Below are 25687 nucleotides of genomic sequence, written 5' to 3'. Positions count from 1 at the left end.
GGGTGCATGAACTGCAGTCCCTGAGTGAGATGCTGAAGGTGGAGGCCCATGAATCAGAGATTTTGTGCCTGGAGTATTCAAAGCCAGACACAGGTGCTTGGTCCAGAATGGCACAGAGCTCCTTCAATCCTGCCTGTGTCAGTGATATTTAGCTTGATTTTTGAGTGTGGGACTGATAATCCTTTTGGTTGTCACAAGAATTGGTCATCTTTTTGATCTGATCATTTGGTATCTTTGGGAGAGGACTGAATCTCAGCTCTGTCCCTGTTTCATGGCCCATTTGGCTTAAGAATATGGGGCTTTTTGTAGGGTCCTACTCTGAGCACTCATGGGCTGATGGAGTTCTTCCAAACCCAGGTCTGAAGCTACTTGCATCAGCAAGCCGGGACCGACTGATCCACGTGCTGGACGCTGGGAGGGAGTACAGCCTGCAGCAGACGCTAGACGAGCACTCATCCTCCATCACTGCTGTCAAGTTTGCAGGTGCAGGCAGGGTGATTGAGACACATTTTGCCACCTAACAGTGATGCTGTGGGATTAGCACTGGACTGTGAACCACAAGGTTGGCGGTTTGAGTTCACCAGCCACTCATCAGGAGAAAGATGAGGCTTTCTGCTCCCACAAAGATTTACAGCCTTGGAAACCCTATACAGGGTTGCTGTGAGTTGGAACCAACTCGATGGCACTTAGTAACAACCCATTCCCCGCACCCCTCACCCCGCCCCCACCATCTTGGGCCACCTGCCTCCCATCTCCATGAGACAGGAGTGTTAGAAGCTGGGAGGGCTGAGCTGGATGGAGAAGACAGGTAGATAGACTCTCATCCCTCATCCCAGGGGATGTGAGCCAGCCAGGTTGGGCTGAAGATGGGAGAAAGAAAAACCTCAGTTTAGACAGAAGCATCTTGATTTCAGTGGTTGTCCTGGCTATGTTGAGAAAAAGTGTGTGTGATATGGGAATGCGGTGGGAAGGGGCAGGGCAGGAGGATAGGCAAAGGAAAGGCTGGCCCCTCTGGGTGAGACAGTGGGAACAGCTGGGCTCCCTTCCTTCATAGCCAGCGATGGACAAGTCCGCATGATCAGCTGTGGAGCAGACAAGAGCATCTACTTCCGCACTGCACAGAAGGTCAGGACACTGGGCATCCTTGGATGGAGTGGGAGGGGACAGCAGGGCTCTCTTAGCTTACTGAAGCATCTGAGCATGAAGTCTGCTCACATGCTCCACTTCTAGTCTGGAGATGGAGTCCAGTTTACACGAACACACCACGTGGTACGGAAGACAACCCTGTATGACATGGATGTGGAACCCAGCTGGAAGTACACAGCCATCGGCTGCCAGGACCGAAATATTCGGTGAGCATTTACTTTTCATTCCCTAATGTCCTAGGTAGTCAGCTCTAGGCATCTGAGTACCCAGTCTTTTTCCTCTAGGGCTTTGTATCACTTTGAGACTACAGATTGAGCATTTTGCCTCACCCAGGAGATGGTGGCCCCTTTGGTGTTAGTGGCTTGCTCCCTAAGGGAATGGGGCTGGGAGTGAATGCTGGATTGCTGCCACCTGGGTGTGCTTGATCTAAGAATGGGCTGCTTTACAGGATCTTTAACATCAGCAGTGGGAAACAGAAGAAGCTGTATAAAGGGTCACAGGGGGAGGACGGCACCCTCATCAAGGTAAGGGCTCAGTAAAAATGAGCATTAAGTCAGGGGACTAGGGGAGAGAGGAGTGCTTGATCAGAAGCTCTGTGTATTCTCACCTCAGGTGCAGACAGACCCCTCAGGGATCTACATTGCCACCAGCTGTTCTGACAAGAACCTCTCCATTTTTGACTTCTCCTCTGGCGAGTGCGTGGCCACCATGTTTGGCCACTCAGGTGAGTGTAGCCCCAGCAGTCTACCTCTAGAACGTCACCCTTTCTTGGGACCCAGTAGGGCTTCTTGTTCCCTCCTCCACCCCACTCCTACCTTCACAGAACCTTTCAGCAGACCTTGGTTAGGAATTCAGAGTGACTCATTGGCCTTATCCTTTGTTCTTTACAGAGATTGTCACTGGCATGAAATTTAGTAACGATTGTAAACATCTCATCTCTGTGTCTGGGGACAGGTGAGCAGAAGAAGCCAGCTTCCCTGGGAGACAGATTCTTCCTCTGCCACAGACACACCCTGCCCTTGCCTCCCTTCATCTCAGGGGCTTTCTGTCCATGATGGCTCTGAGAAGCGGGACCGAATTGGCACATTTCTGGACTGGATCTGACTTAGCAGTAGAGGGTGGCTCATACCCCTTGCCAGCCCAGGGAGAAGGGGAACTGATGGCATTGCCACCTCTAGAGGGCCACTCTCCTCTCGTTGACCCAACTCTGTGGTTCTACCCTAGCTGCATATTTGTATGGCGCCTGAGTTCGGAGATGACCATCAACATGAGACAGCGTCTGGCTGAGCTACGCCAGCGTCAGCGAGGGGTCAAGCAGCAAGTACCATCCTCTCCCCAAAAGACTTCTGGACCCAACAGGTAATAACAGAATATGGGCAAATGGTGGGTGAGGGTCCAGTTGCTTGCTGTGATCTCACTCTCCTCTTGACTTGCTATGTAATGACTGTTTATCACATGAAGAGGCCTCTTCCCTCTGTGAGCCTCCTTTCACCATGACCTTCCTTGTCTTGGACTCAGGCACAAAACCCCATCAATGCTCTCTAGTGGACCAGCTCTCTCATCAGACAGTGACAAGGAGGGAGAAGAGGAGGGGACAGAAGAAGAAGAACTTCCAGCTCTGCCTGTCCTTGTCAAGAGTATCAAGAAAGAGCCAGGTCTGTGTTACTGTGGTCTGAGGCCAGGTGGCCACCAGTTGGTAACAGTAGCTGGATACACCTTTTGGGGATTGTGGGGGTATGAGCAGGGGAGCTGAGAAACAAGAATAGTTGTGCCTATCTCTGTAGGGTGTGGGCTGATGTGGGCATCAAGGCTCTGGAGATGGGTGGGCAGGAGACACACCTGCTGACTGCCTGTTTTTATCCAGCTTCAGTCCCCAGTTCAGCCCTGCCTCGAAGCCTGTCCCATTGGGAGATGAGTCGGGTGAGTCACCAATGTAAAGGCCAAGGAAGGGTCTTTCTTGTGAGGGAAGTTAAAGCAACTTTAACTGATCCCATTTAGGGGTGAGAGAAACTCAGGTATTCTTTTTTTTTTTTATGGTTTGTCTATGCATTTTCTTTTTTTTTTAATGTTTTATTGTGAATTATTCGATAGTTTACATGGGAGAACATTAGTTTTACATTCATTCTATCGGATATTGTTTCATTGCCATGGTTCCAATCCCCTCCATGAATCATCAACCAACCAAAGGGTATACCCTGCAAGCCTGCCCCCTACACTCCTCCCCACAGTCCTCAGCACACAGCCCCTCTCCCTCTCTGGATCTCAAGTCCCCAGCTGCTCCATCTATCCACGTCATTGTCTCTGCCTGCATCTCAGGCATCACTGCTTCTCTGGGTAGGGTCTCGCTCTTGGCTAGGTATTTACTTCTTGAGGGCTAGATGTGGAGGGCTGTGAGGGTCATCTCACTTGGGAAAGTGCACCACTTGTTCATCGTTTAGGGGGCGCCAAAGAACTTGTTGAGGTAGGAATTAGAGATGGGATGTCTGAGCCAAACAGAACTGAGTTCAGGAAAGCCAAGCACAAGCACCTTCTATAGTCAACAGTTTTAGGGGCAGTGGTGAGATGTCTCGGTGTACTCTGACTAGGTCAGGGCTCTCAAGTCTAGGCTGTTAGTTCAGCCTTGGTGCTGTAAAAGGACTGTGGGACATTGTTGCGGCTGTCCTCAGTGTAGGGGTGTCCACAACACCAGGTAAAGATTAGGACTAGAAATTCTTCTTAGAGAGGCTGTTGTTATTAAGTACCATCAAGTCGGTTGCAGCTCATAACGACCTTGACAAGGGTTTTCAAGGAGCATCTGGTAGATCTGAACCATCAACCTTGCAATTCACAGTCCAGTGCTGATCCTTACACATGTGAAACACGTGGACTCTGAAGCCAGACTTTCTGGGTTGTAATCTGAGGGCCATCTACTGTCTGTGGGATGGACAAAGTTACTTAAGCTCTCTGTGCTTCAGTCTCCACCTCTGTAAAAATATGGATAAAAGATTGTTGTGAGGATTAAGTAAGCTAATGTACATAAAGGGCTTAGCATTATGCCCACTAGATAGTATGAGTGATTGCTAGTATTATTATATGATTATTATTGTTATTCTTTTCCCACACCCCCTGGCCTACATCAGGCACAGGAGACAGAGTTCCTGGGTCCAGCTCCTACATCCAGCCAAGGATCCAGAAGAAGGGGGCGCTGGGCTCAGCCAGGCGTGGAACTGAGTGTTCGCTCCATGCTGGATCTGCGGCAACTAGAGACAATAGCTCCAAGCCCTAAGAATCCCCGACAGGGCTCAATGGGCATGGCCCTATCTAGTCCTGGAAAGTATGGTCAACAAGCCTCTTCGGCCTCACGTGCTAAACAGGTGAGTGAACATTCTCCTAGAGCTCTCCAAGTCCTAGCCAGTTTTGTGCCAACAGCTGAGGCCTGAGTCTCATCCTGCTATACTTGTTCAGGCCTTGTGGCACACTTGTAACCTGAGCTGCAGAATTAGGGTGGGACTGGCTAGGGTGTATGATGATTGGGTGGGCAGGGAAGGGTGCTAGTCTAGAGAGGGAAAGGCTGTCTTTGCTCAGGGCTAGGTTACCTCGAGTGTAAATGGTGGCTAGAGGTTTGCAGCCCAGGGTAACCTATGTAATTCTTCCAGAAGTTTAAGAATACCAGCTGGAAAGCAGTCAGCTTCTTGGTGTTTGTCCTCAGAGTTGGAGCATTCAGTATTTAACTTCCCTCCAGAATTGGTGTATATCAAATCCTTGCCCACCTCTACCTCTTCTTCAAAGTCCCTCTTCTCATGTCAGCAACTCCAGTAATGCCCCTTTGTGTATTCCCAGAATGGAAAGACCCCTTGGCCTCAGGTTTCCCAACCCTGTTCCTGCCCCCACGTTATCCGATTGTTGTCCCAAGAGGAAGGGGTCTTTGCCCAAGATCTGGAGTCTGCTCCCATCGAAGATGGTATTGTCTACCCAGAGCCAAGTGACAGCCCCACCCTGGATACCAGGCAAGGGTCCTGCCCTGGCCGACCTCATGAGGCCATGCAGCCCCCAGTCTGTCCTTCCTTCTGAGTGTTTCTTACTCTTTAGTCCTCATTCCCCAGGCTGTGCAGGGAGGGTTGGGCACCAGGGTACTCTGGGCTTGCCTATCACCTCATCATGCCTCATTCCTAATCCCAATCATAGAGGAGAAGGAAGGCAACAGGCCAAAGGGCTACTGCTCACCTCTGCTAACTATATTTCCTCTCCCATGCTGCCTGGCCTTGCTAACAGAGAGTTCCAGGTGCAGGCCCCAGTCCGAGGGACCCTGGGACGAGTGTACCCAGGCAACGGAGGCTCAGAGAAACATAGCCCTGACAGTGCCTGCTCTGTGGATTACAGTGGCAGCCGCCTTTCCAGCCCTGAGCACCCCAATGAAGGTGAGGCCAAGCCCAGGGGGGAGGCTCTGGTGACATGGGTGCAGTACAGCGTGATGTCTGTCTCCCCCTCCCCCACATCCAGACTCTGAGAGCACGGAGCCCCTGAGTGTGGATGGAATCTCCTCAGACCTTGAAGAACCAGCTGAGGTTGATGAGGAAGAGGAGGAGGAAGAGGGAGACACTGGCCCATATGGGCTACAGGAAGGCAGCCCCCATACCCCGGACCAGGAGCAGTTTCTAAAACAGCACTTTGAGACTTTAGCCAATGGGGCGGCTCCAGGTGTGGTTAAGGGCCCAGCATTTGGCCACTGAAATCTTCCTTTCTTCTCTCCTTGTGTAGCTCATTGGGAGGGTCCAAGGGCACGGCCTAGCCCTGGGGTTTCCTTCTAGGGGAGGTAGAATTTGGGGTGAAGGCTTAGCCTCTCTCTCAATTCATGATTTCTGTCATCCTGGTAGGTGGCCCAATCCGGGTACCAGAGAGGGCAGAGTCTCGGAGCATCTCTTCACGATTCCTGCTGCAAGTGCAAACCCCACCACTCAGGTATGAAGACTTCTCCCACAGCTGCTCTGATTCTCCTGTCCGCCTAGTGCTCCCAGTAGGGCTAGCCTCCCTCCTTCCAGGGCTCCTGTCTTCCCATGCCCAATAGGATTTTACACTCCTAATTTTGAGATAACTCGCTTGGCTTTGTGTCCTTCTCTCCTAGCGCCTCTATGGTGGCATGAAAGCTTCTTGTTATCTTGGCACCATGAGGCACTGAGCCTTGTCTGGGCTGCCTTCCATATTTCACCCTGCAGGGAACCATTCCCAACCTCCGCAAGCCCAGCCCTGAAGCTGAGACCAGCCCAGGTACCACAGGCATCTTGTGAGCAGCTGAGAGGCAATGGTGCCAGCCCCCCAGGTGCTCCCCCAGAGGCAGAGCCTTCCTCTGGCAATGCTGGCCTTCAGCAGACAACCCCTGTGCTGTTGCCACGACGCCGTCTGAACCCAGACAACACCTGGACTCCTAAGAGAGCAGCCTCAGCTGGCCCCTTAGGTGGACTCCAGAAAGCCCAGTCTGTGCACAGCCTGGTGCCACAGGGTGAGGAGCCTGGTGGACTCAGCTCCAGGGGGAGGGGGCTGTGGACTACACAAACGTGCAGAAAGGAGGGAAGGTGTAGTGTGGCCCTGAGGTGTTACTGTGCTTATCCTGCCTGTCCCTCGGTGCGCATGTGCAGAGGAACAGCAGCTCCCAGGCACTGCCAGGCCTTCCTCCCCACCTGACCACAGGTGTCTTCATCTCCTCTACAGATGAGGGCCGTCCACCAGGCCCATTACTCTCACGGACGATGGAGGCACAAGAAGGCCTGACCCAGGCTGATGGCCATCCATCTCGGCCCCACTCATACCAAAACCCCACCAGTTCCAAGACCAAGATATCCCGCAGCGTCTCTGTTGGGGAGAACTTGGGCCTGACAGCTGAACCTCAAGCTCCAGCTCCCATCCGAGTCTCACCACTCAGCAAGCTGGCTCTGCCCAGCAGAGCTCACCTGGTCCTAGACATCCCCAAACCACTGCCTGATCGTCCTACCCTGGCCACATTCTCACCTGTAACCAAGGGCTGGGCCCCTGGTGAAACAGAGCAGCCTGGCTCCCCAGCAGGCCTGGGAAAGGCCCACAGCACACCTGAGAGGAGGGCGTATTTGGGAGAGGGTACTATTCCCAGGCCTAGGACTGAGTGCCCAGCTCAGCCTGAGCCTAGCAGTCTCCTCCAAGGCCCTGAGAACTTGCAGGCCCCATCCCCTGAGAAGACTCCCAGCCCCATGGAATGTACCAGGCCAGGGGCAACCCTGAGCCAGGACTCAGGTGTGCATGACTTCCTAGACTTCCTAGCTCTCATCTTTCGCCCCATCCTCTCTCTCCCGTCTCTGTTGGCCGCTTTCTGGCTCCATTCCATTTCTGTGTGTCCAGCTTCTGGCGTGTTTCGTCCTGTCTGCTCCTGTCTTGGTCCATAAGTCACACCCCTGATGGTGAGACTCTCCTGCTAACCTCCATGATCTCCCTGTGACCCTGGGGCTAGGGCTGGTCCTGTGCTTTGAACCTTCTTTTGTTTGGTGCTGGGGCTGGTGTTGGGAGGTAAGGAGGAGGCAGGAGGAAGGGACTGAGAGCAAGTAGAGAGGGTACAATGCTTGGGGTAGACCTCTTCTGCTCAGAGTGACCCCTGGGTAGGAAGGCCTGAAAGGGCAGTTTGTTTGGCTTACTGAGCTCTATCTGTCCCTCCCAGAACAAGCAGTGAGCCTGGAGCAGTGTGAACAACTTGTAGCAGAGCTCCAGGGTAACTTGCGCCGGGCTACTCAGCTCTACCGTTTGGTAAGTGTGGGAAGACAGAGTATGTCAGCAGCTTAAGTGTCCATAGTAGCTAAGATTCCAGGGCAATAAAGTTCTTCCTCAGGCCTTGGGGCAATCCAGAACATCCTGGGCAGAGTAGGCGGATAGGTTAGACGCCAGGAAGGGCTCTTGAATCTAGCCCTTATTGGCCATTTCTGACTGAAAGCTGGAGACTTGCCTCATTTAGCAAGGTGCAACAGAGATTGCATGCCCTCCTTTGCTCGGGACAATCTCAGTTTCTGCCTGTTATTATAGTATAATTATTGATAGCATCCCTTTTCATTTTCAAAATTCATCTGATCACCCTGGACATAGGGGCAATCTATAGAGAGCCCACCGCCTTGGAAGGAAAGTGGAGTTGGCCTGTGGTGGTGTACAGAGTTGCTGATTTGATGTAGATGGGGCTGTCAGCTGATGGTATCCTCCTTTGGGCTAACCCGAGATTCAGACTCCAACCCATGGGTGTTTTTGGGTCAGCGGTGGTTATGGTCTTACTTGCTGAATTTGGGGGCTGCTAGGCCCAGGGGTGGGGAGCTCCCTTTTATGTGTCTCTTGATAGTTTCCTCCATGGTTTCTCCAACTTACCTCAGGGGCTCTTCTTGCAGGTGGCCAGCTATAAGACACCCACAGCAGAGCAGAGTCGCATCACTCAGCTCCTTAAAGACACCTTCTCCTCAGTGCGGCAGGAGCTCGAGGGCCTGGCTGGGACTTTGCTGTGTAGCCCTGGTGGAAGCCCTGGGGCTGTGGGAGCTGAGCAGACACAGGCCCTCCTAGAGCAATACTCAGAGCTGCTACTTCGAGCTGTGCAGCAGCGCATGGAACGCAGACTCTGAGTTCCAGAAGCTTCTCCCAAGTGAACGCGCCCCTCATTCCAAACTGTAGCCCCTTCTCCACTCACCAAAACTTGTGGGATGCTTGGAGTGGATAGGGATCAGTGCTAAGAGGGAAAGCAGCATTCCCAGCTGCCCCTCATGGGGCCCTTGTATTTATTAATTTATTTCCCTGACTGTTGCCTCACTTCCTTGGAACTCCTGCCTCCTCAGCGGCTCATCTTGTCATCTTGGTGCTGTGAGGGCTAGGAGGGCAGCCTTGCCCATCTGGGGAAACTGGGAAAGGCTGGCCCTCTCTTCTTAGAAGCCATTTGAAATCACTGCAGGGATCCACTCCCTGGGGTGGAGCATATACAGGGTATTCTGTGGAGTAGAGGTGAGAGAATTTGCCCTTCAGCTAACAGAGGGAGTTTCACCTCTACCTCCACTTCCCCTCCCAAACTAGCTGCACTCTCCTGGCTGCCAGAGCAGGGATTGTGTTTTCCCCTATTCAAAGTTTAGAAAGGCAGAGCCCTCTGGACCTCCAGGGCATTCCTTGCCATTTGGAGTCTCCAGTTGGTTTCAGGGCCTGAGCTCCCACATTCCAGTTCCCCTAACAAGGGGACCTAGCATTGTCTATCTCTGTGCCCTCCCTCCTAAGCCAGACCTTGTCGAACCAGCTGTGGGACATAGCTGCAGGACAGTAAGCCCTCTGCTGGACAAAGGAAACCCTGGCCTCCTTTCCTTAGGTCCTTGACCTCCCCTGTTCTCCAACCCTGGTCCCAATCAGGCTGCTGGAGGCCAGAGGCCACCTGCTCCCTGCATGGTGAGAGATGCTCAGTCAGAAGCCTGTATGGGAAATTCCCTTAATGGTTTACAGGGCGCCAGCCCACCTTCTAAGGACCTTAGCTGCAAGATGAAACTCACGCACTCTCTCAAACACACACACACACTAGTGACACACACACTTTAGTGTTCTTGCTAGAGTACTTGACTGGCTGCTGTATGCCAATTTTCCTCTCACATTCTGTCACAGTGTCACCACCCTGGCTTATTCAGAATTCATAATGAGCACAAAAGGGATGGGACACACTAATCCCAAATTCACACATTAATCCTAAATTCTGGATTCTTGGTGCTCCCAGTCTAGCGAATAAGAATGGCCCATGGGGGCCCTGGTTAGGATCGAAGGAGCCTCCCCTAAAGACAGTGTTAGCTCCCAGGGTGCTCCAAATGCTTAAGGTCGAGGGGCGAGGGAGGTACACAGGATTGTGTCAGGAGCCAAGAGACACACTGGAAAGGTGGTAGGTGGGACAGGTAAGTAGCGGAGGTGAGAGGGTAGATTAGTAAAAGAGACAGTTGTTAGTAAGGTTAAGGGGATGGACATGGAACACAGTAGGCTGGTAGAATGGGACCATATTAATAGTGCAGCGTTTGTTAGCGTTGGGTTGAAGAATGTGTGTGTCTGGCCCCTGTTTTCCCTCTGCCCTAGGTAAATCAGGAGAGCTTTTACCACAGCTATCGGCCACAAAACCGCATTCACCAGGTTGATAAACATTTGGGCCCAACTGGCTGTAAATTACTGTGGCGAGGTTTCATACTCACAGCGACCCTGTATGGGGTTTCCAAGGAGCAGCTGTGTAAGCAGAAGGAAATTGGATTCTGAAGGAGACCCACCTCTGTTGTATCAGCTTGAATGAATTTAAATAGATCAAAGCCTATTTCTTGCCCCCCTCTCCCCATACTTTTTGCTATCACCACCTGCATAGTCAAACTGCAAGGAAACCATAAAACCGGGTGGACCCTGGCAAGGGCTGCAGCTGCCCTCGTGAGGGATGATAATCCCCTCCAGCTGTACCATCCAACCAACTCCTCACACCAGCCACACCCTGCTCAAATAAGGTTCAGGCCTAGTCTCCTAGGCCGGGCTTCCCGAGTCTCAGCGGACCTGCCCCTCACAAGGAGGGAACTATACTCATACTAAGGTTTTTCCGGAAGGCGGGTGCCTTTCCCCTACCCCCTGATCAGTGTCAGGCCGGCGCTCAGTCCTCCTCTGCATGTCTGAGGCCACCGGCAACTGCCGTCCCAGCCGTTTTAAAAGGCCCTTATTTATAACTTTTATACTTCGTCCAGGCCATGGCGCTTCCCTTCTCCCCGGGCTCGTATGGGGATGGGGCTATTTTTAACGTGTCCATTTGTATTGATGTATGAGCTCATCAATAAATAATCATTTATTAACTTTGGAACGCAATGAGTAGGGGAGACGGAGGTGCTGTTTCACCTTCGACCAAAAACCGCGCGTATGGGGAGGGGCGGGGCCCCGGGGAGAGGCGGGGCCGCAAGCGGCCTCTAGGGCGCAGCGGCGGCGGCGGAGTCATGGCGGAGGCGGCTTTGGAAGCCTTGAGGAAGGAGTTACAAGAATTCCCGGCCGCGGCAAGGGGTGAGTCGGCTCTCAAGGAGGCCTCGGCGTTGTCCGTGGAGCAACCTCAGGACGTGGGCGGCCCCTTGGGCTTGCAGACAACCAAGTCCTGAAGTCGGGCGCGCTCCAGTCGGTCCTGTTCCTCAGACCCCAGCGCGCACCCGCCTGCCCAGGTCTTGGTCTCCTGAACAACTTCCGCCCGCACGTGACTGCTGGTGGCCCCACCCCCTCGGCTTCTGGCGGCCTCTCTGCTCTCGGTTCCCCTTGTCCTGGACACACCCTTGAGCTTTCCAGGGGGCTTTCTCTGTGTGGTAAAAATAGAGATCACGAAACATTTTTCTATTTTAACATTTCATATATTTTATATATTTTAACATTTCATATATTTTAACATTTAACAGTTCATTGACGTTAATTACGTTCAGCATGTTCTGCAACCATCCCCACTCTCCGTTTCCAATATTTTCTACCATCCTTTATAGAAACTATTCTGAGGGTATTGCATTTCTAGTAATTCACAAGGCTTGGTCCAGTTTTGACCCTGGTGCTGTCCTCTTCCCACTATAGCAACGCACTGAATAAAATCTGGGCAGTTTGTTCCCTTCTTGACCTTTCCTATTGTGAAGTCCTATATTTTAACATTTATTTAAATTTTATTCTGGGGAAAGATAAAAATGCAATGTGAACCATTTTTAAGTGTATAATTCAGTGACCTTAATTATATTCACCATTTTCTGCTGTCATCACCATTTTCATATTTTACATTAATCCCAAACTGAAACTTAGTACCCCTTTGGAATAACTGATTCCTTTCCTCCCCTCATCTCTTAACCACTAATTGTAGATAGTTCATATCAGTGAGATCTTAGAATATTTGTCTTCTGTGTCTGACTTCACTCAGCATTTTTCAGGGTTCATCCATTTGGCAGCATGTATGAGAATACCCTTTTTTTTTTATGGTTGAATATAGTGTATGAATACCACATTTTGTTTCTTCATTCATCTGTTGATGGTTACTTGGGTTTCCATGATTTGAATATTTGTAGTGAACATGGATTATAGGTAGTCTCTCTTTGAGTTCCTACTTGCAAATCTTTTGGGTGTACTATATACTTAAGAGTGGAATTGCTGGGTAATTTGGCAATTCTGTTTAACCTTTAGAGGAACTGCCGGACTCTTTTCCACAGAGACTGTACCATTTTACATTCCCACCAGCACTGTGCAAGACTTCCAAGTTCTCTACATCCTCACCAACATTTTTTGATAATTCCCATCCTAGTGGATGTGATGTAGTGCATTAGGTAAATTTGCTGCAGTAGACCTTTTAAAGTGTTAAAGAGTAAAATGTCAGTTTGAGGACTAAGGTGTGCCTGGTCCAAGTCGTAGTACTTTCAATGGCCTTATATGCATATGAAAGTTGGACAATGAATAAGGAAAGCAATAGAAGAAGCAATGCATTTGGGTCATGGTGTTGGCAAAGAAGATGGACTACCAGAAAAAGAAACAAATATGTCTTGGAAGAATACAACCAGAATGCTCTGTATAAGCAAGGATGCTGAGACTTTGTCATTCTTTGGGCATGTTGTCTGGAGGAATCAGACCCTGGAGAACGACATTGCGAAAAAGAATAAGACCCTCAAGGAGATGGATTGGCACAGTGGCAGCAACAATGAGCTCAATCATACAGTTGTGAGGCTAGCCCAGGACCGGGCAGTGTTTTGTTCTGTTGTGCATGGGTTGCTATGAGGGAGCAACTTGACAGCCCCTAGCAACAAGTGGATGTGATGGGCTATCTTATTGTAGTTTGGATTTGTGTTTCCCTAATAACTAATGATGGATCAGCACTGAACTTCAAACCACAAGGCAGTTCAAATCCACCAGCTGCTCCTTTACAGGGTCACTATATATCTTATATGGAAAAATGTCTATTCAAGTCTTTTGACCATTTAAAATTTTTTTTTTTGTCTTTTTGTTGTTGAGTTGTAGGAATTCTTAATATATTAGGGATGTGTTAAACCCTTATAAGCTATATGGCTCCCAAATATTTTCTGCCCATTCTGTAGGTGGTCTCATCCTTTCATTGATAAAGTCTCTCAGTGTGCAAAACTTTTTCATTTTGATGAAATCCAATTTTATTTTTTTGTTGTTGCTTTTGGTGTCGTAGCTAAGAATTCATTATTGAAAACAAGAGCTTGAAGCTTTACTGCTATATTTCCTTCTAAGTTTGTAGTTCTTACATTTAGGTCATTGGTCCAATATGAAGTATTGATCCATCTAACTTCATTCCTTTGCATGGGAGACTTAATTGCCCAGCACCATTTATTGAAGAAACTATTTTTTCCCCATTTAATGAACTTAACACCAGTGTCAAAACTCAATTGGCCACAAATGCAAAAGTCTAGTTCTTGACTCTAAATTCTATTCTGTTGTCTAGCTTCATGAAAGGACCATGCTATTCTGATTATTGTAACTGTATGATACATTTTGAAATTGGGAAGTGTGAGTCTTCCTATTTTGTTCTTTTTCAAAATCATTTTGACTGTTTGAGGCCCTTTGCAATTCCATATAAGTCTGAGAATTGACTTACATTTCTGACAAACAAAACAAAGACTTGGAATTTTGGTAGGGACTGCATTGAATCTGTAGATCACTCTGGGTAGTATTGAAAATTGGGCAACAAATAAGAAAGACTATAGAAGAATCAATGCATCTGAATTATGTTGGAGAACAATATTGAAAGTACCATGGACTGCCAGAAGAATAAACTAATCTGTGTTGAAGGAAGTCCAGCCAGTATACTCCTTTGAAGCCAGATGGCGAGACTTCATCTCTCAGACTTCAAACCTACTGTCAGGAGAGACCAGTCTCTGGGGAAGGGCATCATGATTGGTAAAGTAGAGGGTGAGCGAAAAAGAGGAAGGCTCTCAATGAGTTGGATTAACACAGTGGCAGCAGCATTGGGTTCAAATGTAACAACAACTGTGAAGCTGGTACAGGGCCGAGCAGTTGTGCATAGGGTTGCTATGAGTCGGAACCGACTTGATGACAGCTAAAACAACAACATTAGATCTTCTAGTTCATGAACATGAGATGTCTTGCCATTTATTTAGGTATTCTTTAATTTCGGTCAGAAATGTTTTATATTTTTCAGTGTTTGCATTTCACCTCCCTTGTTAAATTTTTTCCTAAAAATTTTATTCTTTTAGATGGTATATAATGGAGTTGTTTTCTATATTTCATTTTCAGATTGTTTATGGCTGCTGTATAGAATACAACTGATTTTTGTATGTTGATCTTCTATCCTGCAGTTTTGCTGAAATAATTTATTAGCTGTAGTAGCTTTTCTGTGGATTCTTTAGGATTTTCTGTATATACATATTCATGTAATCTGCAAATGGAAATTTTATTGTTATTCCGATTTGGATACTTTTTATGTTTTTTTCTTGCCTGGTTGCTCGAACTAGAGCTTTCAGTACAGTGTTGAATAGCCGTGGTGAGAGTGGGTATATTTGCCTTGTTTCTGATACAGGGGAAAGCTTTCAGTCTTTGAACATTGAGCATATTTGCTGTATTTATCATGTTAAGGAATTTCCCTTCTATTCCTAGTTTACTTTGTGTTTTTATCATGAAAGAGTGTTGGATTCTGCCAAGGGTTTTCTCTGCATCCTTTGAGATCATCATGGCAGTGCTTGTCCTTCGTTCTATTGTTGTGAAGTGCTGTCGAGTTGGTTCTGACTCATAGCCACCTTGTGTGCAGTTTCCAAGGATGGGCTGGTGAGTTTGAACTGCCGACCTTGTGGTTCAAACTGACTTTGTGGTCCAGTGCTTATCCTACAGCATCACACCAGGACTCCACTTTATTCTATTAGTGTGGTGTTTTTACTTCGATGGCTTTTTTTTTTCTATTTAAAAAAAATTTGTGTGTGTGTGTGTGTGTGAATTGAGTGAAGGTTTACAGATCAGATCAGTTTTACATTCAACAAATCGTACACTTAGTTTCATCTCAATGATTGCAATCCGCTCCAAGCAACAACAGTTATCCTGTTTCTCCCTGTAGTTCCTATTTCTAGTCCCCTTACCTTCCCATCCCTTCTCAATTTGCCCTTAGGTAAATGCTATCCTTTTGATATTGAATTATTCCATTGTGAGCATACCCTACTAGTGTTGTTGTCCCTCCATATACCTATTTACTACTTGGTTGAAAATTGGACCACAAGGGTGAGTTCTTTGCCAGACATGAAGTGTGGTCAAGGACCATAGTCTCAGATTCCTCCAGTCTCTTACTGACCAGTAAGCCCAGTCTTTTTAAAAAATAATTTTGAATTTTGTTCTGTATTTTCTGTCACTCTATCAGAGACCTTCTAATATGATCCCTTTAGAGCAATAGGTAGTAGTAGTTAGGCACCGTCTAGTTCTTACGGTCTGTGAATTGTGAAGACTGATGTTCAAATGTTCAGTTAGTCTGTTGGACTAATTGATTCCAGGTCTCTTCAATTCTCACCACTCTTTCTATAGCACATGGAGAAACCAACAGCTGCACCTTAAATGGCTACTCATGAGCTTTTAAGATTCCAGACATTACTCACCAAAGTAAGATGTCAGACATTGTCTTTGTGGACTGTGTTATACCAGTTGGCCATGGTGTCCTCTGAGACTATGGTCCTGAGCCCCCAGACCCAGCATATTTGATAATATCTTAAGTTTTCATCATTTTGCCTGCTGTATGCTCCACTACATTTATAGTTGTGTTTGCAGGAGATGTAAATACCCATGAACAAATGTCTTCATTCAAACTCATATATATTTGTGGGCATACTCCCATACTCATTCAGGCTTTGTCTCTGACCATGTATCTACCTGTAGAACACCATTGTTCCAAGATTATATATATATATATATATCACTATTTTCCTCTATCCTTACTAGCCTTTGCATGTCTCCCTGGTTCTTCACCTGTCTTCATCATTCTTCGGATAACCTCCCTCTTCTCGTATATTGCCCTCCCTATCATCTGTGCTAATATGTATCTATCCTTTAGTCAGTAACTCCCCCTCCCCCCCATCATCTAATCATCAAAGAATGTTTCTTTTAGTATGAAAAGAGTTCTTACAATAGTGGCTTCATACAATATTTGCCCTTTTGTGATTGACTAACTTCATTCAGCATAATGTTCTCCTGGTTCATTCATGTTATGAGGAGGTTCGTCACAGGTTCATTGTTATTCTTCAACATTTCATAGTATTCTGTTGTGTGTATATGCCAAAGTTTGTTTATGCATTCTTGTATTGATGGGCCTTTAGGCTGTCTCCATCTTTTTGTTATTGTGAATGGTACTGCAGTGAACATTGGTGTACATATATCTACTCGTGTCCTGGCTCTTATTTCTTGTGACTATATACCAACAAGTACAGGGATTGCTGGGTCATCCGGTATTTCTGTTTCCAACTTTCTCAGGAAGCACCATACCATTTTCCACAGTGGTTGAACCATTTTACAGTCCCACCAGCAATGTAGGAGAGTCCCAGTCTCTCCACACCCTCTCCATAATTTGTTGTTTTCTGGTTTTGTTTTGTTTTTTAATTTTGCTAATAATGCTGGTGTGAGGTGATATGTCATTGTTGCTTTAATTTGCATCATGAAGTCCTGGTGTGACACTGCCGGGTAATGTGTTTTGAATCTCAGGGTTGGCAGTTCAAATTCACCAGCTGCTTTTCGGAAACCCTACACAGGGTCGCTATGAGTTGGAACCAACTCGATGGCACTTAGCAACAACAATGGCTAATGAGGATTGATGGATTTTTCTGATGTTAAACTACTCTCTCACATTCTTGGAAGAAATTCTACTTGGTCACAATGTATAATCCTTGTAATGTGCTATTGGATTCAGTTTGCTACTATTTTGTTGAGGATTTCTGCATTTGCATTCATAAGGGATATTGGTCTATAGTTTTCTTTCCTTACGGGCTCTCTATCTGATTTTAGTATCAGAGTAGAATGAGGAAAGAAGTGTTCCCTCCTCTTCTGTTTTTTAAGAAGAGTTTGAGTAGGAATGGTGTTAATTCTTCTTTCAGTGTTTGGTAGAATTCACCAGTGAAGCTATCTGATCCTGGACTTTTCTTGGTGGTAGGTTTTTGGTTACTGAGTCAGTATCCACCCTAGTTATATAGGTATGAAGTCTTATTCTTAACATCAGACACAAGGGTGGTGGTTGGATTCCCTTTCTCTGAACCCTTGCAGGGAAGAAGTAGTCTTATTTAGTCAGAACTGACTCGTCCAAGCTGTGAGAAGTGCAGCACTCTGGGACGAATGGAGGCAGCTGCACGAGTCATCCTTGGCATTTCTCCTCTGTATTTTTGCTCCTTCCTTCTTTCTCTCCTTCTATTTTTAATTGATACCAATGAATATTTTAATTGATACCAATGAATATTTTAATTGATACCAATGAATATCAATACAGGAACATATTTCAAAAAACAAAACATAGAAAATGAAAATATAATGTAAGTAAGGTTCCTTTTCCATCCCAGGCCTCTAGTTTGCATCATCCCAGAAATACTCAGTGTCTACCTGTGCACACATATGGCTGCATTGTAAACACACCCTCTGCTCCCTGGTGTGTGGTGGTGGTTGGTTGGTGCACTGATCATTCCGTGTATCCTCCTACCTCATTCTTTACACACCTGTGTACTAGGGCTGCACTTTACTTAATCAGCCCATCATCGATAGGCATTTAGGTTATTTCCAAGCTATTGTTTTCAGTAATGCTGCCGTGAACACTTTGTGTATTCATTTAACAAATCCCTATTAAGCACCTGTATGTGCCAGGCTCTGTTTGGGAAACATTGCTCAACGTTGCCCTCTGCCCCTGTGGTGCTTACCTCCTAAGTGAGGAGACACCTAGCCCAGCAGTCAGTTCTAACTCCAGGCCACCACATGTGTTGCAGAGTAGATCTATGCTCCAGAGGGTTTTCTAGGAAGGAAATTGCTAGGCCTTTCTTCTGAAGTGTCTCAGGGTGGATTTGAACTGCCCGCCTTTCAGTTAGCAGCCCAGTGCTTAACCGTGTGCACCACCCAGAAACTTTACAGTTAACAGTAGGCACACTAAGTGAATAAATAATGGATTAGAAGCTAAGTGCTATTGAAAGAAACTGTAAAGCCGAATGAGGGGCTCAGGGATGGGGGTGGAGATTGGTTGCAAGTTTAAACAAAATGGCTAGGATGGGCTTCATTGAGGAGGTGACTTTTGGGCACAGAAGGAGGGGAGGGCGGGAGCCTTATAGACGTCTGCGGAGGGGCATTTCAGGTACCAGCACTGGCCAGGCAAAAGCATGCCTGCTGGGAGCATGCCTGGTATGCTCAGGGAAGAGGGAAAAGGCCCGGTGACTGGAGCAGAGACTATGCAGATGCACAGGTTGTTTTAGTGGATTACATTTCTAGCAGAGGGATTGTTGGATCAAAGGAGATGTTTGGATACCTTTTGAAACTCCTCTCTCACTTTGAAGCCCCAAGAGAGAAAAGTGGGCATTCCCAAAAGGAAGTTGACTTAAAAGCAAACACATCAAAATGAAAGAAATACAAAAAATGCAAAAGGTATAAAATGAGCAATTTCCACCTATTTTAAGAGTTCCAATGAGAATAACAGGGGGAGAGGGCTACTGAGCCCCAGATCCCCTTCTTCCAGGGTGACTGCTACGTGGACTGGCATTGCTCCAACTTCTAGGATCTGCCTGGCAGGTTCCGTCTTTCTACCATTCACTCTGACGGAGACACAAGCTCGCCCATCAGTTCTTTCCTTTCTAACTTTCCCAGGCCCACCGAAGTCCTACCGCTCAATTTCATGTTGTGATCTAAACATGTATTGACTTTCCAACTGATTGCAAGGCTGATCACCCCCCATGTTGGAGACACAGTTGTTGAGAGGTGGAGTGTGACCTTGAGGTGAAGGGGCAGTGACCATTCAGCATAGGGTGCAGTAGTCAAAACTTTCCCCTGTCCTTGAAGCTGGGAGAGGGACCAGCAGAAACATCTATAATATGTATGATAAGGGGCAGGCACCAGACAGAAGGAAGGCTGGTTGGGCCTGAGTATGGAGTCGCTTGCATGCAAGACGGGCAGACTTTATTCTGTAAGTAGTAAGTCATCAAAGGCTGTTTACTGCTACTGACCACTACAGTGGAGGGGGTGAGACCCCACGGGTGTCTTTGTTGGTGGGAAATAATTCGGCGAATGAATTCACGGAGACTCTTTTTCCATCCAAAAATGTCTCTTTATTGCTCTAAGACCACAGTTTTTATATCGTTTTACTACATTACTTAAGCGTTTAATCAATGCTAGTTTCGGAATATCAATAATTTTTTCTTTACAACAATAGTCAGGGGATGTGCGTAATCACAGTTTCTTTGAAATACATCAGAAACTTAGTTCTATAGTCAAACATCTACATTTAAGGATTCTTCTATCATGTTCTGTTAAGACTACTTATGCTTCACTAGCTACAATAATTGCTTTATTGTGGGGGAAAGGAAAGGATGTAAGTAGGATCACAATATTCTTTTTATTATCTGATTTCATTATGTACTATAATAATGTTTCACGTTAATCATATGTTCCTATGTGATTTTTTCTTTTATCCTGTTTTTCTAACTCCTAGTGTTCTAACTATTATCTTCAGCATTGTGTGTGAGTAAAGGAGCTATGGTAGCGTAGTGGTTACGAATCGGGCTGCGAACCTAAAGGTCAGCGGTTCGAAACTACCAGCTGCTCCGCGGGAGAAAGATGAGGCTTTCTACTCCCGTAAAGATTTACACCCTCGGAAACCCTGTACAGGGTCGCTATGGGTTGGAACCGACTCGACGGCACGTAACAACAACAACAACAACAATTAAGTTAACAATTTATTTGAAACAGGTGAATGCATTGTGGCCAAAATGCTCTGTCAAACATTACCTAAATGTGAATTCTACACAGCTAATTGTAACCTGTATTCTTCTGCCAACTTCTCAGAGCACAACGACTCTATTAAAACAGGGGTCGGGTATGATTATTAAAACAACATTATTTAGGGGTCTGCCATGGAAGCACAAGAAAAGCACACACATATATATATTAAAGCAAGAAATTTAAAGTCTGACTATAAATCTAGCTGGAACAACTCCGAGGGGCTTGCTCCTGTTGAAGCCAATGCCTCCAATCCGGCGACCATTGTCACGCAGATTCCTTCGGAGTGGGCGTGACAGTTTACTATGAATGTGACAAGATGAGATTGTATTTTAGGAAGATATCTGGAGCCGGGGTAATGAATGGTTTTGGGAGGAAGGGGAGTTAAGCCAGGGAAACCAGTTAGTTATGGCAGGGGATGTTGAAGACTTTGATTGAGTCAGATATTTACTGAGCAATCTACTGTGTGTTGGGTACTGTTTTAGATCTGGGATACATCAGTGAACAAGACAAGTATCCCTGCCCTCATGGAGACTACATTCTAGTGAAGGAAAGAGATTGATAATTTAAATAAATAGTGTGTTAACTTATTACCAAAATCACTGCCATTGAGTCGATTCCAACTCAGCAACTCTACCCTGCAGGGTTTCCAAGGCTGTACTGTTTACCAGAGTCCTGTTATGGCACTGTAGGATACACACTGAACTTCCAAGGCTAGTTTGAACTATAAGATCGGCAGTTCAAATTCACCAGTCATTCCTCAGAAATCCTATAAAGGGTCGCTATGAGTTGGAACTGACTCAATGGCGCTTAACAACAACAATCTTTACAAGAAGTAGACCTCTGCATCTTTCTCCCAAGGAGCGTCTGGTAGATTCAAATCTCTGACCTTAGGTTAGCAACCGAGCTCTTAACTACTGCATCACCAGGGTTCTTTACATAGTTTGTTAGATGCTGATAAAATGGTAAGGAAAATAATAAAATAGGGAAGGGATATAAGGATTTATAGGCATACTTGGTTAAGCACTTGGCTACTAATTGAAAGGTTGGTGGTTTGAATACAACCAGAGGCACTTTAAAAGAAAAACTTTGTGACCTACTTCTGAAGGGTGGCAGTCATTGATTCCTATGGAGCACAGTTCTACTCTGATACACACGGGTCATCATGAGTTGGAATCAACTCAGAGACAACTGGTTTTGTTTTTCATTTAAAATAGAGATTATTGGGGGGCAGTTCAGAAGATTCACCAAGATGACATTTGAGTGAAAATGCAAAAGCAGTAGCTTTAATGCGGAGGAAGAAAGGAGAGGGGTGGGATTGAGAAGCTCTTGGAGGTAGACTCATGGGACTTAAAGATAACCAATAAGATAACAGAAGTGAGGGAGAAGGATGAGTCAAAAGTAAGCTATTTTTATTACGGATGATAAGGGCTGCTACAGACATCCACACAGGTGGCACTCTGCACAAACCATTCATTAAGACCCCAGGGTTTCATGTGCTAGTCTGTCTCCTCAGTTAGGTTGTAAGCATCTTGAAATGACACCTTCACACTGGCCACTCCAAGTGCTGAGCACGTTCCAGAATATTCAGTAAATATACACTATTTGAGGGCACTGCAGCGCCATGCCCCAGCCTGACCAGCCCTTGGCCTTGGACCTCAACTCTACTCGCTCTGGAGCTCCCTGTACTGCTCCGGTAGCTGGTTTTTTAATAATGCTGGGAAGGTGGCCATTCCATATGGGGAAGCTAAGGGTCTGTTGTGCTTGGATTGGCCTGGGCTATGGACTGAGCAGGACCCCCTGGCTCCTGTGACCCATCCTGCAGTATAGATATGCTTCACGCTTTCTCCTTTTACTTTCTCGCTTCATTCTTGAATTCCTTCTTGCCCAGGGTTCCTTGGTCACTTAATAATGAACATTGCTTAGTGACAGTGTGGCCAACCAGGGAAGGTGTGTCTTCCATAGGTAGAGGGGCACCAACATCACCTTCCTCTCTCTTTCAGAGCTCAGCGTGCCTCTGGCTGTACCCTACCTGGACAAGCCCCCCACTCCTCTCCACTTCTACCGGGACTGGGTCTGCCCCAACAGGCCCTGCATCATACGCAATGCTCTGCAGTCCTGGCCAGCGCTCCAAAAGTGGTCTCTTCCTTACCTGAGGTGGGAGCTGTCCTGGGAGGGGGAGGGGGTAGTGGGTAGTGCTTTGTGACCTCTGGGCCTGGCCTGAATGTCCATTCCTCCAGGGCCACAGTAGGCTCCACAGAAGTAAGTGTGGCCATCACCCCAGACGGCTATGCAGATGCTGTGCGGGGAGACCGCTTTGTGATGCCAGCCGAGCGCCGCCTGCCCCTGAGCAGTGTGCTGGATGTGCTGGAGGGGAGAACTCAGCACCCCGGGGTCCTTTATGTGCAGAAGCAGTGCTCCAACCTGCCCACCGAGCTACCCCAGCTGCTGCCGGACCTGGAGCCTCACGTGCCCTGGGCTTCTGAGGCACTGGGTGAGTGGAATAGGCTGGGTTATGGGATGTGTCTGACCCAGGGACAGTGCAGGGTGCTATGAGAAGGAAGGGAGCAGTTCTCACCCTTTGATGATGATTTGGCTCACACCCTTGGTCCTCCAGGGTCAGGCACTGCCATGACATGATAGAAGAGGAACTGCTGAGAATTGCTGCCTTTCTTCTGCTGCAGGGAGGTGGTCCATTTCCCCAGGCTCTCCAAACCTCTGCCTCTTAACTCCAGCACCACTAGGGCCCCTTCCTCCTGCCAGTGTTTTGCCCCAACATCCCTGTAGGGTGCTTATCCCCAGTCTGGTGTGAAGCATATGCTCTCTTCTAACTCATCCTCTGCCCTCTGATCTGCAGGAAAGATGCCTGATGCCGTGAACTTCTGGCTTGGGGAGGCAGCTGCAGTGACATCTTGTAGGTATCTGGGGAACACTAGAAGAGAGAAGATGAAGCTGACAGTGGGCAGTTGGGCCTAGAAGAAAGAGGGACTGACTGTCCTCCAAGATCTCTTTAGGGATTCTGGGCCCACAGAGAGTGGTGTTGGGGGTCGGATAGCTATTCTAGGTCATTAGAAAGCTCTCAGCAGGTCCACTGGGTTGGGAGGTGAACTTGGGAGAAAGTTGTGTGTTTGGAGATGAACCCAAGCTGGTGACTGCCAAGTCACTGGTGGCTGAGATCTGAAGTGCCTGCCAACACCTTGAATCTGCTTTTACTTTTGTGTAGGTAAAACACCGAGCATATACCAAGTTTCTACCTGTACACGTCAGTGACACTGATGACATTCTTCAAGTCATGCAGCCATTCTCCCTCATTGTCCAAGTTCTTCCTCCCCAGGAATATAAGTGGCTTCCAAAAGTTAATGGCAAATGGAATGTGTAAAGATAATGGGATGTCCCACAAGCCTTTGAAGCCCCTTGTACAAATGCCCTGCTCTCTAAGGTCTCTAGCTATTTTTCCAAGATGCTGTTGTCAGTTTGCTTCCACATAGATAGAGCTTAAAACAGCATCGTGCCTGAGGTAGACATTCTTACTAGTTAGATGGAACTGTTACTGGGTTTTAAGAAGACTTCGGGGGATACTTCTGACTTAAGGTTTAAAGATTATTTTAGGCCATGCTTTGACTCTCCATGTTCTCTTCTTTTACACCATCAGGGGTCTTGAGGTGCAAGGCTCTGAATGGGGTGTTTTTCCCTCCTGTGCTCCTGTCTCTCATAACCGTGTCCACGGGGTCTTTTTTGTATTGGCAGTGCACAAGGACCACTATGAGAACCTCTACTGTGTTGTCTCAGGAGAGAAACACTTCCTGTTACATCCACCCAGTGACCGGCCCTTCATCCCCTATGGTAAGAGGTGTGGCTTGCTGGGCAGCAGGTGACCTGAGTGAGAGGGTGGGCAGTGAGGACTGAGAAGACTGGTGCCCCAGGCCTGTGGCCTGGACAAGGCATCTTGACTTCCCTAGGCCCCTGGCATTGTCCCTGAGGCCCAGCAGCCAGTGGGAGTGACTGAGAAAGGGGATGTGGGAAAGGGACAGGAAGCACTGTCTGCTGAGCTCCCCACTCTTCTTCTGGCTTCAGAACTGTATACCCCAGCAACTTACCAGCTCACTGAGGAGGGCACCTTTAAGGTAGTGGATGAAAAGGCCATGGAGAAGGTGTCTATCTTGTTCTTGGGTCCCTAGGAGAGGGAGGGAAGGGGACAGCATGGGATCTGAGAAGTAGACATGAAAGATTTGGGAAGGTGGCACCTTCCTCTGAAAAATTCTGAAGTCTGGAGCTTCCCAGGATTGAACGGAGCGGGGTTAGGGGGTTTACCTTAGGAAAAGACAAGGCCCAAGTTCCTTGACCCCACTGTGTCTCCAGGTGCCCTGGATCCCTCTGGACCCCTTGGCACCAGATCTGACCCGGTACCCCAGGTACTCTGGGGCCCAGGCCTTGCGTTGCACCGTGCAGGCTGGCGAGATGCTTTACCTGCCAGCCCTGTGGTTTCACCACGTCCGGCAGTCCCATGGCTGCATTGCTGGTGAGGAGCTACATGGCCACAGCCCAGCAGCATCTGGGCAAGGTGGCCAGGGAGGCTTTTGGTTAGAAGGGTTTGAAGAGGGTGCCTTCAGCTCACACCCCTGTTCTCCCCACAGTGAATTTCTGGTATGACATGGAGTATGACCTCAAGTACAGTTACTTCCAGCTGCTGGACTCTCTCACCAAGGCCTCAGGCCTCGACTAGTGGAGCCCCAGTGAACTCAGCTCAGAGAACTGTCAGAGCCCTCCAGGGCCAGGCTGATTCTAGAGACACCTGGATGTTGCGTGCACACCAACTGTTGGCTCAGGGCCAGGCTTGGGTTGGGAGCTTTAGAGACTCTTGGGGTGAGATCAAGAGGACCAGGAAGTGCCAGACAGGTCTGGGTGAGGGTTCCAGGCAAGTTGCCACACAGATGAGGCAGTGCCTGTCACAGGGAGGAGTGGGGCTTCTCCACAGCTTGGTGGCCTTGGGCAAACTGCTGCATCTCAGAGCATCAGTGTCTACATCTGTAGAATGGAGATAATAATGGTCCTGATCTCATGGGCTGCAGTGGGGCCTGGAAATGTTCTCTGTCAGGCCCAGCGCAGGCAAGCGTGCAGGAAATGCTCAATAAAAGGTAGTGATTCACAGGTGATTTACCCGCTGTGGACTGTGAGTGCTTGGCAGTACAGGTAAAAATCTCACAGCCGCCACAGCCCCCACCCCAGTCTCTGATGTTGGAACTCTCTGTCCTAGAGCTGGCTTTGCCCTGGCCTTTTTGCCTCTCCTCCCCCAGCTTCAGTGTAGCTGGTGGGATCAGGGCCCTGGGGTAACCTCCCACAATAAGCCCAGGGAGGATGGGAGCACATAGCCCTCCTGGGTTCCTTTGCAGAAGGACTAGGTCTCCTTACTAGATTCTCTCCTGCAACAAACCAGGCTCTTGAGACAGGAGAGCCTCCCTTCTTCCAAGTGCCAACCAGAGGCCTCAACCTGAGCCACTCAGCACCCATCTTTGAGGATGGGGGCAGCGCAGCACCTGGCTTTGAAGATGTTTTATATAACAGAGCCACTCCCCTGCCAGATGATGATAGGGCCCCCAGGCACTCCTCTCCGATT

The 25687-nt window shown here is 47.9% G+C and overlaps 2 protein-coding genes across 3 annotated transcripts in view; both read left to right on the top strand.

The window, feature by feature from the left end:
* Positions 1 to 8741, top strand: part of MAPKBP1 (mitogen-activated protein kinase binding protein 1) — a 103101-nt gene extending 94360 nt beyond the window's left edge. For both annotated transcript variants that reach the window (XM_006831747.1, XM_006831746.1), the window contains 20 exons: positions 2 to 93; positions 358 to 483; positions 1055 to 1125; positions 1231 to 1352; positions 1595 to 1670; positions 1759 to 1870; positions 2037 to 2100; positions 2371 to 2505; positions 2665 to 2801; positions 3011 to 3066; positions 4266 to 4499; positions 4966 to 5132; positions 5398 to 5543; positions 5626 to 5823; positions 6000 to 6084; positions 6339 to 6622; positions 6684 to 6695; positions 6832 to 7386; positions 7805 to 7890; positions 8514 to 8741. In XM_006831747.1, the coding sequence (XP_006831810.1) occupies positions 2 to 93; positions 358 to 483; positions 1055 to 1125; positions 1231 to 1352; positions 1595 to 1670; positions 1759 to 1870; positions 2037 to 2100; positions 2371 to 2505; positions 2665 to 2801; positions 3011 to 3066; positions 4266 to 4499; positions 4966 to 5132; positions 5398 to 5543; positions 5626 to 5823; positions 6000 to 6084; positions 6339 to 6622; positions 6684 to 6695; positions 6832 to 7386; positions 7805 to 7890; positions 8514 to 8741 (2986 nt within the window). The remainder of the gene's footprint in view (position 1; positions 94 to 357; positions 484 to 1054; positions 1126 to 1230; positions 1353 to 1594; positions 1671 to 1758; positions 1871 to 2036; positions 2101 to 2370; positions 2506 to 2664; positions 2802 to 3010; positions 3067 to 4265; positions 4500 to 4965; positions 5133 to 5397; positions 5544 to 5625; positions 5824 to 5999; positions 6085 to 6338; positions 6623 to 6683; positions 6696 to 6831; positions 7387 to 7804; positions 7891 to 8513) is intronic.
* Positions 8742 to 11083: 2342 nt separating this feature from the next.
* On the top strand, positions 11084 to 24812 carry JMJD7 (jumonji domain containing 7). The gene is made up of 8 exons (XM_006831745.1): positions 11084 to 11157; positions 22077 to 22230; positions 22314 to 22567; positions 22931 to 22987; positions 23821 to 23916; positions 24148 to 24224; positions 24433 to 24592; positions 24708 to 24812. The coding sequence occupies exons 1-8, from the start codon at positions 11094 to 11096 to the stop codon at positions 24794 to 24796; spliced, it is 951 nt and encodes a 316-aa protein (XP_006831808.1). The 5' UTR covers positions 11084 to 11093; the 3' UTR covers positions 24797 to 24812.
* The last annotated feature ends 875 nt before the right edge of the window (positions 24813 to 25687 follow it).

This window comes from Chrysochloris asiatica, unplaced genomic scaffold, assembly GCF_000296735.1.
Source record: "Chrysochloris asiatica unplaced genomic scaffold, ChrAsi1.0 scaffold00004, whole genome shotgun sequence".
Taxonomy (NCBI): domain Eukaryota; kingdom Metazoa; phylum Chordata; class Mammalia; order Afrosoricida; family Chrysochloridae; genus Chrysochloris; species Chrysochloris asiatica.
This window is presented reverse-complemented; position numbering and strand designations above follow the sequence as displayed.

Excerpts from the sequence above, each read along its gene's own strand:
- JMJD7 (XM_006831745.1), top strand. The coding sequence starts at position 11,094 with ATGGCGGAGGCGGCTTTGGAAGCCTTGAGGAAGGAGTTACAAGAATTC. Across the intron at positions 11,158-22,076 it reads ATTCCCGGCCGCGGCAAGGG|AGCTCAGCGTGCCTCTGGCT; the intron begins GTGAGTCGGCTC and ends TCTCTCTTTCAG. Across the intron at positions 22,568-22,930 it reads CTGGGCTTCTGAGGCACTGG|GAAAGATGCCTGATGCCGTG; the intron begins GTGAGTGGAATA and ends TCTGATCTGCAG.